This window comes from Chlamydotis macqueenii, chromosome W (genome assembly GCF_036417535.1).
Source record: "Chlamydotis macqueenii isolate bChlMac1 chromosome W, bChlMac1.mat, whole genome shotgun sequence".
Lineage (NCBI taxonomy): Eukaryota > Metazoa > Chordata > Aves > Otidiformes > Otididae > Chlamydotis > Chlamydotis macqueenii.
The window spans coordinates 35,312,473-35,324,630 of NC_141592.1; the positions used below are offsets into that span (position 1 = coordinate 35,312,473).

General features: G+C 47.4%; 1 protein-coding gene across 5 annotated transcripts in view; it reads right to left on the bottom strand.

Annotated features, from left to right (window-relative positions):
- LOC104480483 (SET-binding protein) overlaps positions 1–12,158 on the bottom strand; it is a 287,448-nt gene that overhangs the window by 194,914 nt on the left and 80,376 nt on the right. For 2 of the 5 annotated variants that reach the window (XM_086769716.1, XM_086769714.1), the window contains exon 3: positions 5,501–5,507. The exons of the other annotated variants lie outside the window; for them this stretch is intronic. In XM_086769716.1, coding sequence (XP_086625842.1) covers positions 5,501–5,507 — 7 coding nt within the window. The remainder of the gene's footprint in view (positions 1–5,500; positions 5,508–12,158) is intronic. 5 annotated transcript variants of the gene reach the window in all.

Consider the following 12,158-nt stretch of genomic DNA (forward strand, 5'->3'; position numbering starts at 1 on the left):
CAGCCCCAACTCTCTCAGCCAGTCCTCATAGGAGAGGTGCTCCAGCCCTATTATCATCTTCGTAGCCTCCTCTGGACCTTCTCCAACTGGTCCATGTCCTCCTTATGTTGGGGGCTCCAGAACTGGACACAGTACTCCAGGTGGGGTCTCACCAGGGCAGAGTAGAGGGGCAGAATCACCTCCCTCAACCTGCTGGCCACGCTCCTCTTGAAGCAGCCCAGGATGTGGTTGGCCTTCTGGGCCGCAAGAGTGCATTGCCTGCTCATGCTGAGCTTCTCGTCCACCAGCACTCCTGTTGTGGTTTTGTTTAGTGAGGGGGGGCCTACGGTGGTAGCTTCTGTAGGAAACTGCTGGAAGTCGCTCCCCTTTGTTCAGTGGACTCGGCCAGGCCTAGGGCAGACCCGCTGCTGGCCAAGGCCGAGCCAATTGGTAGCAGAACGTCCCGTGATAACGCCTCTGCCATAATGTATTTAAGAAGGGGAAAACAGAAAAAAAAAGGGAGAAGAGAAGACGTGAAGAAGCTCAGCGGGGGCAGAGGCGCAGAGGGGGAGACACAGGCCTCATGGGCCTTGCAGGCCTCACCCTCTGGCCTCTCGCCAGGCAGCCGACTGGGCCCGACTCGGCCCGGCCTGGCTGCAAGAAGTGGAGAGGAGATGAGAAGTGAATAAGATGTAAAAAGGATCCTGAGAGACATCTGCCAGCCTGTTGTGAGGAACGGCTGCAGACGCCAAGGTCAGTTCAGAAGGAGGGGGAGGAGTAACGTGGCTCCTGGCCAGAATTCCCCTGCAGCCTGTGGTGATGACCATGGTGGAGCAGGTTGTCCCCCTGCAGCCCATGGAGGTCCACGGAGGGGCAGAGATCCACCTGGAGCCTGTGAAGGACCCCGTACCAGGGGAGGTGGATGCCTGAAGGAGGCTGTGGCCTGTGGAGGGCCCACTGGGACAGCTGTTCTGGAGAGACTGAACTCCGTGGAAGAGACGACCCACGCCAGAGCAGTTCCAGGAAGGACTGTGGCCCGTGGGTGGGACCCCACAACAGAGCAGGGGAGGAATGTGAGGAGTTCTTCCCCCGACCATGAAGCAGCAGCGTAAAACAACGTGTGATGAACTGACCATAACCCCCATTCCCTCTTCCCCCCTGTGCCGCTCAGGGTGGGGAAGGTGGTAGAGATAATGTTAAGCTTGGGAAGAGGGAGGGGTGGGGGGAGGTTATCTTGTTCTCTGTCTCATTCTCCTGCTAGTTTTAGAAATAAATGAATACTTTTTGCCAAGTCGAGTCTGTTTTGCCCGTGACGGTAACTTTAAGGATTTTCTCCCTGTCCTTATCTCAAACCTTAAGCCATTTTTCTTATATTATCTCTCCCTATTCTCTTGGTGGGTGGGGGGAGTGAGAGAGAGACTGCGTAGTCTGGTCCCGATCGGGGCTGAACTACGACAACTCCCAAGTCCTTCTCCTCAGGGCTGCTCTCAATCCATTCCCCGCCCAGCCTGTATTTGTGCCTGGGATTGCCCCGACCCATGTGCAGGACCTTGCACTTGGCCTGCTTGAACTTCATGAGGTTGGCACGGGCCCACCTCTCCACCTTGAAAGGTTTTATCCTCATTCACAATAAGAGAAAGAACAGGCTCCTGTCTAGCTTTTCCATCCTCAAAGAATGAAGAAAAAGTCTCAGACGTGACCCCTGCTTCTCCATGAAGGTGAGCAGAGTGACAGACCCTCCCATTGAGGGCACAGACGTGGCACATGTGTTTTGGTCCAGGCAGGGAAAGGGCTTTTGAAGAATGCTGCTGGAAATGCAGATTTTGTCTTCAAAACCACAACTCTGGGTTGCAACTGGGAAGGAGTGAGGGAGGAAGAGGGGTGGGGGATGGCAATAGAGGAAGGCTGGGGCAACATGAGGAACAATGTCCATCCATCTGTCTGCTGAGCGGCACATTCTGTCCTGGCTGTCAGACACAGCCCTGTGTACATTGCTGCCCGATCTGTATTTAGCCCCTGATGTAACTGAAGTCAATAGTATTCCATTAGGGCAGCTGCTCCTAACTCCCAAATAGGCTTCCCTATGCCGGCTCCACCCACACATGTCAAAAATCTGGACATATACAGCTACAAAACCTTCTTGTGTTTATATACACAGCAGTACAGTTTTGAATAGAAAATATACGACTGTTAGCATAGTTTAACAGCCTGCTGTATAACAGCAGCAGCACTTTTTTAAAAAAGAGACATCGACTCTTCTTGTCCAGGAGTGAGTTTAAAAGGGCTTAAGCTTTGCTGCAAGTCAATATTGGCCTTTCCATTTTTAGGGTATGTTTCAGCATTGGAACATTCCTTATCTCTGCTGTCAATGACAGGTTCTGCAGTGGGTTTTGTAGGGTTTTCTGGGAAGGAAGGCATGCATGTAAAAAAAAGAAGAATTACATTGCAAATCCCACACTTGAGCCTTTAAGAAGTTTACATCTGGTGTTTTGTATTACTTAAATAAGGGCTTGCGCCATGCACTGCATGAATGTTCCCATCTGATGGTTTTTCCAAAGTAAAATTCTGTTTTAAACATTTTAGGTTTCCTTTCAATTTTGCTATGAAATGCCACAGAAGGCATTGCAATGGCAAAGTGCTAGAGAATCATAGTTCCTTACCACAGCCCAGGGAAGTGCAGGAATTAAAGTGATTATCAAGATAAAGAAAAGTTAAAGGCACAAACTTGAAATCATGAATGGGGAAGGGGAGGAAATCTCATATAACTTACCTTCTGCAAAAGATCCATCCATCCCTCTACATGATGATGTACATAGTGAAAATGCCCAAAATGCATTAAAACTAAGAAATAAATAGAGTCCTGAAAAAGAAACACACTTCAAGAAATATTCAAGAAGTACAACAGATTTATACCTGAAATTAATATTGCTTGTGTTCAGTCCCTAGACCTCCACCATGTGTGCTAGAAGGGCATAGAGAACCTCTGTTGGCATTTCTGAGTAAATATAAATATTTCTTCCACTAACAAGGTACATTTGGAAATGCAAAATGATGACTCAGGAGTCTGCAGACATGTTGCCATTTAGAACAGTGGTTAAAACCAAGCCAGTCAGTTATTAAGCAAAGTCTATTCTCAATTGACAGTTATCTAATGGTTTTTAAGGAATGAGTGGATGCTTCTTAATTTCTAAATATAAAAATTTAAATCAGAACACTATAAAGGATGCAAATTAACCAAGATTTGGTGTATTCAGAGAGATCAGGGGTTTAATGGCAAAGTTTCCTTAACCATGCAGCCCAGAACACAAACAAACATCTCTTGTCACACTAGGACACACAGTGAAGTGACATCCAAAAGGGCACCCAGACACTCACATGTACCCCCCTGCAGCCACACATGACACCACACTGCTATGGCACCACAGGTCACACTGGGTTTTGAATGCCACTGATGAACCACAGAAATAGTCCCATCTCTGCAGACCCAGACCTCAGCTGGGGCAGCAGCTGGAGGATTAGTACCCTCTAGAATTCAAGCTAAAATGAACTACTACCTGAACATCACAGGTCACAGGAAAAGCCTCCAAATTCACCTCCTAAAGGTTATGATTTCTCTTTCCAAAGACATGGAGATCAAGCGCTCAAAAGCATTGCTGTTTGAGATGTGTTTGAGACTTGCACTCAGGATGGGAGGCACCAGAAAAGTTCCAAGTGGCTGAGGAACAAATAAGACTAAGGAGGTAAAAACATTTCAAGAATATTGCCTAAGCAACACACTGATGCCCCAGTGAAGTCTGGGTACAACCTGAGGTCTCTGACTTCTTTTCAGACCTCTAGGCATAGAGACTTCTTTCTAAATGCTTGCCTTTCCCTCTCCTCCCATGATCATCTGGGATATCACGATGATGGAGAGAAGCCACCTGTGGTTACAGATACCTGGCTGTGCCTCTCCATACCCAAGATCAGCTATGTCCCACCCTCCCAGGGAACAGCACAGAATTCATCACATCTCCCTTTTCTGAAGAGCCATGCCACTAACCAGCTAGACCACATCTTCTGGGGCTGTGGAGTAACTCTAAATCACCCACCTGAGGGCTCAGAGGAAGGGGTGATGCTAGAAATTCTTGGCATGAAACAGAAAGGTATGGATTATCTCAGCCAGATCAGCTCAAAAAACCCAAATCAGTTTGTACTTCTCAAAATTATTTCTCTAGAAATTAATTAACATGGAGAAAACCCCTTGTGATGAGGATACTCTCTGGAGGAGAACCACCACCTTAAAATATAGGAATCCTGTAATTTTTCTGGCAATCTATTAATTTGATTTTTGAAAAAGGACGTTTGGAGATGTGTAAATTCTGGGAAATGTATCCCACTGTGTAATGGCACCTCTAAAGTTGTGGGGAGAAAAAAGAGTATGTTTTCTAATCCTTTTAGAAATGCAAAATTTCCAGGTTTAAAAATTCAGGGTCAAAGAAGGTGTTTATGGTGACGCTTGCAGTAGAAGAACAATAGACCTAAACAGAGGAGAAACTCTATTTTCTTTATTCAGGTAAGAGCCTCATGAAAAATCAACAGGCCTAATTTATCCCTGATAACATTCTGTTGAAGTCTGTACATTTACCCTAGGATTAATTTAGCCTAATGGGTTTTCATGCACAAACAACACAAGCAAGGTTTGATTCTTGGAAGTTATGGCATAGCAAATGCTACTACTTGATCCTATCACTTGCGAAGACAGTGGGTTGAAGTATCTGATAGGCTCAAAGCCCTTGAATGATGTTCAAACATAGCCTGTGATGAATAAATGTTTTATGGCCAATCATATGTCACTGTGAATCAACTTTTTTATTGATGGTGCTAATCATAAAATGAAAGATCAGAGATCAATTTATCTATTTCAAAGAAAAAAAAAAAAAGAGAGGTGTGATCTTTCATCCCTTGTGGACACTGGCAAAAGTGAGTCATCCTGACCTACTGTGATGCTTGCAAGGAGATATTTTTCTCCAGTCCTGGAAAATGGGCATTTGCTTTCCAAGGCTCTGCTCTTGCAAAAAAAAAAAAAAAAAAAAAAAAAAAAATCTGAATGCTAAAGAGTTTGGTTTCACTGAGAATATGTGACAGTGAATTAGTGGCCCTCAGGTGTCAGTATAAAGGCCAGAGAATTAAATTATGCTCTTTCCTTCTGTTCTAATGTAGCAGAACTAATGCAGTCACGGCTCAGCACTGCAGCTTCTTAAATGTGGGCACTGCTGTTGCCACAGGGAAGGGAACCTGGTTTCCATCCCCCCAGGGAGACCAGCTGGAGTCAGCGAGCAGCCCTGGGAGCTGTGATATAATGTCTGAAGACACCGGCAGGAGGAGGACCAGGCAGCAGAGGCAGCTCCAGTTCCAGTCTTAACACGATTAGAGGGGAAATCAAGCACTGTGGCTTTTAAGCATGATCTGAGGAAGCATTACACTAGGAGACCGAAAAAAATCCCCAACAACAACAACAAAATCCCAACAGGGCAACAGTAACCCTTTCACTTTCACTTCCTTAGGCAATGCTTGGAGGTACAGAGAAAAACTTTTCTGTAGAGCTGAGGCTGTGACGATGACAACCAAGGAGCGTTTGGCTTAGGAAGATCAAGACAAGCCCTACAGAACTGCTGGCGGCAGCACCACAGAAACATCTGTCTTAAAAAAAAAAAAAAAAGAAAAGAAAAAAAAATCTCATTCTGAAGACTTGGTGTTCCCATACATTTTGTGCTTCCCTGACTGTATCTTTCACCTCCCTGCTCCTGCCCCTCCCATCACCCTTTGCTGCACAGTAGCAAGCTGGGTAAATATTAACCATGATAGGAAATGGTTAATGAATTATCAATTGCAATCAAATTGCACAATGCAAACAGTCAGAATGTAAAGGAAAAATACTGGCTGCTGTGTCTTTATTATTATATTGGAGAGAAGGTGAAGGCAGAAAGTAAATTAGAAGGCTGCTATGACTACTATAGATCCTGAAATGTATCCTATACACTGGCTGTGCCGGGTAACGCTTTGGAAAGCAGAGCATAAAAACTAAAGCAAAACTCCGTGCTTGATTTGCATGTAGACAGTTATTAAGATAGTGTATACAAAATCCCATCTTTGCCTGTGCAAATGAAAGGGTAGAAGCGCTGCCAGTAACCACTCAGGCAAAGTCAGGCTTTAACGGCACATGCCTGAAGAAGAGTAGGAGCAGGGCTTCTCAGGCAGGAGGTTCTTGCTCAATCCACTTTCATCACCGGCCTTCCCAGCTAGTTAAAGAACAAATAAGCACTCTGAAAGTTTCTCATGAGGTAGTAGTGATATTTTTCCTAGTATCAGTCAAACCTTGCAATATAAAGAACTGTCCTAAAAAGTTCCTCCAAGGTGTTCTGGTTTTATTTAGTGAGTGGGGGCTACGGTGGTAGCTTCTGTTAGAAGCTGCTAGAAGTTGCTCCCCTTTGTCCAGTGGACTTGACCGGGCCTAGGGCGGAGCCGCTGCTGGCCAAGGCCGAGCCAATTGGTAGCAGAATGTTCCCTGATAACACCTCTGCGATAACGTATTTAAGAAGGGGAAAACAGAAAAAAAAAGGAGAGACAATGTGAAGACATGGAGCAGTGGCAGAGAGGGGGAGGCATGAGCCTTGTGGGCCTTGCAGGCCTCACCCTCTGGCCTCCCACCAGGCAGCCATCTGGGCCCGACTTGGCCCAGCCCGGCTGCAAGAAGTGGAGAGGAGATGAGATGTGAAGAGATCCTGAGAGGCATCTCCTGCCTGTTGTGAAGAATTTTTCTTGTGAGAGGAACGGCTGCAGATGCCAAGGTCAGTGAAGAAGGAGGGGGAGGAGTAATGCAGCTCCTGGCCAAGATTCCCCTGCAGCTCGTGGTGAAGACCATGGTGGGGCAGGTTGTCCCCCTGCAGCCCATGGAGGTCCACGGAGGGGCAGAGATCCACCTGCAGCCCGTGGAGGACCCCATGCCGGAGCAGGTTGATGCCTGAGGGAGGCTGTGGCCCGTGGAGGGCCCGCTGGGACAGCTGTTCTGGAGGGACTGCACCCCGTGGAAAACCAACCCGTGCCGGAGCAGTTTCACGAAGGACTGCAGCCCGTGGGAGGGACCCCACGCTGGAGCAGGGGAGGAATGTGAGGAGTTCTTCCCCTGAGGAGGAAGCAGCGACGTAAAACAATGTGTGACGAACTGACCATAACCCCCATTCCCTCTTTCCCACTGTGCCACTGGAGAGGGGGAAGGAGGTAGAGATAATGTTAAGCTTGGGAAGAGGGAGGGGTGGAGGGAGGTTATCTCGTTCTCTGTCTCATTCTCCTGCTTTCTTTTTAGTAATAAATGAATAGTTTTCCCCAGGTCGAGTCTGTTTTGCCCATAACGGTAACTTTAAGGATTTTCTCCCTGTCCTGATCTCAAACCTTGACCCTTTTTCCTTTTATTATCTCTCCCTGTTCTCTTGGAGGGTGGTGGGAGTGAGAGAGAGACTGCGTATTCTGGTCCCGATCGAAGCTGAACTACAACACAAGGATAAACTGAAGTAAACTGTGATAAGATCAATTTTTTTGAATGGAGTTGCCTAAAATATCCAACAAATTCAATAATAATCAAGGCAACCACTGATTTGGATTACTCCATTGGGGTGTAGCTACATGACTTGAAACTTTCATGTTTGAAAATATCGGCCTTAATCATTTGGTCGTGGTTAAAGAGTGGATAAGGAGCAGACCTGTGCTGGTTTTTGGACCTAACCACTAAAAACAAGGCATGAAAAAGGTTGAAAAAGCAACGTGGGTCCATTTGTCTCCTTGAGAGAGGAATGCTTGTTGGGAAAGGGCTGGGATCAATGTTAAAGGCAATTAGAGGAGCATGGAAACCCATCTGCAGGTGAGGTGTTCCCTGCCAGCTCTGGAAAAGGGATCTGAGCTACTCGGCCCTTCTCACTCTGGAAACACAAGTGCCAGTAGCTTAGCCATTGACTTCTTTTACATTCAGATACAGATAACCTTGAGTGGCATATCTTTAACAGCTCTTGCTTTTCTAGTTAAGCATTAATGTTTAACGAGATCAGCCTGCAGTTGCTCCTTAGTGTGCAGTGCTCCAGCTAATTAATACATCACCGGAAGAGCTGGCCTGCAAAAGGAGAGTGAGCAAGTGCATTCCTGAGGCATTTCTCAGCCTTCAGAAAAGAAAAAAAAAAAAAAAATGGGCAAAGGGTTCTTCAGAGAGGGGAGAAAAAAGACTTGAGTCCTCTGAATGTTTGTGCAGCAATGCTTAGCTGACTTTCTATGAAGAGGCTGCCTCTCACCACACCAGCAACCTCCCTATAAAAGATGAGTATGTAGCCCGCAAGGAGCGGTGCTGGAGTGGCAGCTCGAGTGTCACAAAAACACATCGGCCCTGACAGCCACACACATTATCCAAGCAAGAAGAAACAAACAAACCATCTTCTCCTCCCCATCCCTGCTAATTCCTCTTGCCAGCTCACCTCCTGCAATGGGGGTCACAGGGAGATCAGGAAAATCTTGTCAGCATCTGGTTTGAGGCTGCTCCATCCCATTTGGCAGAGCTGGTACCTGCTCAACAGGCAGGCATTTTTTCAAAATAATAAGCATTACTTCTAATTCTCACAAATGTAACAGGTTTCTTGCAAATTTTCAATTTACTGCACCTACAGTCCCATTCCCTGCATCAAGCAATCATTTGTCAGCCTTGCTGCTGAAGACAAAATCTTTAAAATGCAACTCCAGTATTTTCTAGCATTTCAGAATCCAGCAGGAAAACCGAAAGACCCTTTTGTGGTTTCCTCAATTCAAATTTCAGCTCGATTTTTAAACCAGGGAGGTACTTTTGGAGCTACTGGATGAAAAATAATTAAAAATCTGGGGTCGCTCCTACTGTAAATAGTATCTTAAAGCCTAGTGTTCATTTTTTACACCTATTTTAGAATGTAAAAATGAAAAACATAATTGTTTATTTTTATAGGAAAAGACAGTCACATGGTGTAAAACCTTCATTTGTATGTAATATGAAAGAGCAGTCAGGGTCATCAGAACCACTGAGCATAAAAATATGTAGCTTAGTTTTTAGACATTTAGTCTTGGGATTGTTGTGAGGAAGCAGAGAGATGGGCCAATTTACCTATCATAGATTTAATCATAGAATCATAGAATCTTAAGGTTGGAAGAGACCTCCAAGATCATCAAGTCCAACCATCAACCCAACACCACCATGCTTACTAAACCATGTCTTGAAGTGCCATGTCTACACATTCTTGGAACACCTCCAGGGATGGTGACTCCACCACTTCCCTGGGCAGCCTGTTCCAGTGCCTGATCACTCTTTCAGTAAAGAAGTGTCTCCTAATATCCAACCTAAACCTCCCCTGCTGCAACTTGAGGCCATTTCCTCTTGTCCTATCACAAGTTATTTGGGAGAAGAGATCAACACTCGCCTCCCTACAACCTCCTTTCAGGTAGTTGTAGAGAGCAATGAGGTCTCCCCTCAGCCTCCTCTTCTCCAGGCTAAACAATCCCAGTTCCCTCAGCTGCTCCTCGTAAGACTTGTGCTCCAGACCCCTCACCAGCTTTGTTGCCCTTCTCTGGACACACTCCAGCAACTCAATGTCCTTCTGGTACTGAGGGGCCCAAAACTAAACACAGTATTCAAGGTGTGGCCTCACCAGTGCCGAGTACAGGGGCACAATCACTTCCTTACTCCTGCTGGCCACACTGTTCCTGATGCAAGCCAGAATGCTGTTGGCCTTCTTGGCCACCTGGGCACACTGCTGGCTCATGTTCAGCTGGCTGTCTACCAGCACCCCCAGGTCCCTTTCTGCCGGGCAGCTTTCCAGCCACTCTTCCCCAAGCCTGTAGCGTTGCATGGGGTTGTTGTGACCCAAGTGCAGGACCCGGCACTTGGCCTTGTTGAACCTCATACAGTTCACCTTGGCCCATCAGTCCAGCCTGTCCAGATCCCTCTGTAGAGCCTTCCTACCCTCGAGCAGATCTACACTCCCGCTCAGTTTGGTGTCATCTGCAAACTTACTGAGGGAGCACTCAATTCCCTCATTGAGATCGTTGATAAAGATATTGAACAGAACTGGCCCCAGCACTGAGCCCTGGGGAACACTGCTTGTGATCAGCCACCAACTGGATTTAACTCGGTTCACCACAACTCTCTGGGCTCGGCCATCCAGACAGTTTTTAACCATCTGTCGTAGTTCAGCCCCGATCGGGACCAGACTACGCAGTCTCTCTCTCGCTCCCCCCACCCTCTGAGAGAACAGGGGGAGATGATATAAGAAAAACGGCTCGAGGTTTGAGATAAGGACGGGGAGAAATCCTTAAAGTTACCATTACGGGCAAAACAGACTCAAGTTGGGGAAAAGTATTCATTTATTACTACAAACAGCAGGAGAATGAGACAGGGAACAAGATAACCTCCCCCCACCCCTCCCTCTTCCCGGGCTTAACATTATCTATACTACCTCCCCTCCCGAGCGGCACGGGGGGGGAGAGGGAATGGGGGTTGCAGTCAGTTCATCACGCGTTGTTTTACGCCGCTGTGTCATCGTCGGGGGAAGAACTCCTCGCATTCCTCCTCTGCTCCAGCGTGGGGTCCCTCCCACGGGCCACAGTCCTTCGTGAAACTGCTCCGGCGTGGGTCATCTCTTCCACGGGGTGCAGTCCCTCTAGAACAGCTGTCCCAGCAGGCCCTCCACGGGCCACAGCCTCCTTCAGGCATCCACCTGCTCCGGCGTGGGGTCCTCCACAGGCTGCAGGTGGATCTCTGCCCCTCCGTGGACCTCCATGGGCTGCAGGAGGACAACCCGCTCCACCATGGTCTTCACCACGAGCTGCAGAGGAATCTTGGCCAGGAGCCGCGTTACTCCTCCCCCTCCTTCTTCACTGACCTTGGCGTCTGCAGCCGTTCCTCACAACAGGCTGGCAGACGCCTCTCAGGATCCTTTTTACATCTTATTCACTTCTCATCTCCTCTCCACTTCTTGCAGCCAGGCTGGGCTGAGTTGGGCCCAGTCGGCTGCCTGGCAAGAGGCCAGAGGGTAAGGCCTGCAAGGCCCACGAGGCTCGCACCTCCCCCTCTCTGCCCCTGCTCAGCTGCTTCACATCTTCTCCTTTCTTCTTTTCCTGTTTTCCCCTACTTAAATACGTTATCGCAGAGGCGTTATCACAGGACATTCTGCTACCAATCGGCTCGGCCTTGGCCAGCAGCGGGTCCGCCCTAGGCCCGGCCGAGTCCACTGAACAAAGGGGAGCGACTTCTAGCAGTTTCCTACAGAAGCTACCACCTTAGGCCCCCCCTCACTAACAAAACCAGAACACCATCGCAGGGTACACCTGTCCAAACCATGAGCCGCCAGCTTCTCTAGGAGAATGCTGTGGGAGATGGTATCAAAGGCTTTTCTAAAGTCCAGGTAGATAACATCCACAGCCTTCCCATCATCCACTAGGCGGGTCACCTGGTCATAGAAGGAGATCAGGTTGGTCAAGCAGGACCTGCCCTTCATGAACCCATGCTGGCTGGGTCTGATCCCCTGGTTGTCCTGCACGTGCCAGGTGAGTGCACTCAAGATGAACCACTCCATAATCTTCCCCGGCACCGAGGTCAGGCTGACAGGCCTGTAGTTCCCTGGATCTTCCTTACAGCCCTTCTTGTAGAAGAAGGAAGAGGATCCAGCTTCTACAAGGGAAGTGTGTTGCAGCTGCCAACACGAATGTGATAGTTATGTGGCAGTGAATCATACTTGCCTTAGGATTAAAGATCATACCTATATGTGAGCCACTATCAGCAGCGTTATAATTAGAGTTGCTAATACTGCTAAAGTCAAAATATTTTAAGATTGTGGGCCAAGCTCCTTAAAAACACTGAATTAGCTTTAAAATCATACAAATTAGATCCTATTTATGTGCCTTCAGAGTTTCAGGGACTTTATAATTTAAGCCTCATCACTCGTTGATGAGTGATGCTGCAGATGTTTAAAAGAAAAAAAAAAAAAACAGGGGAAAAAAACTAAACCACGGCACACCTCACATCATAACACTTTTAAAAATCACAACAGTTGGCTATGCAAGTCCAAAACCAAAACTCAACCCATGCAAACCAGCCATCCTTCCACTCCTGGATCCAGCTGAGTGTTAAGTGGATAGCA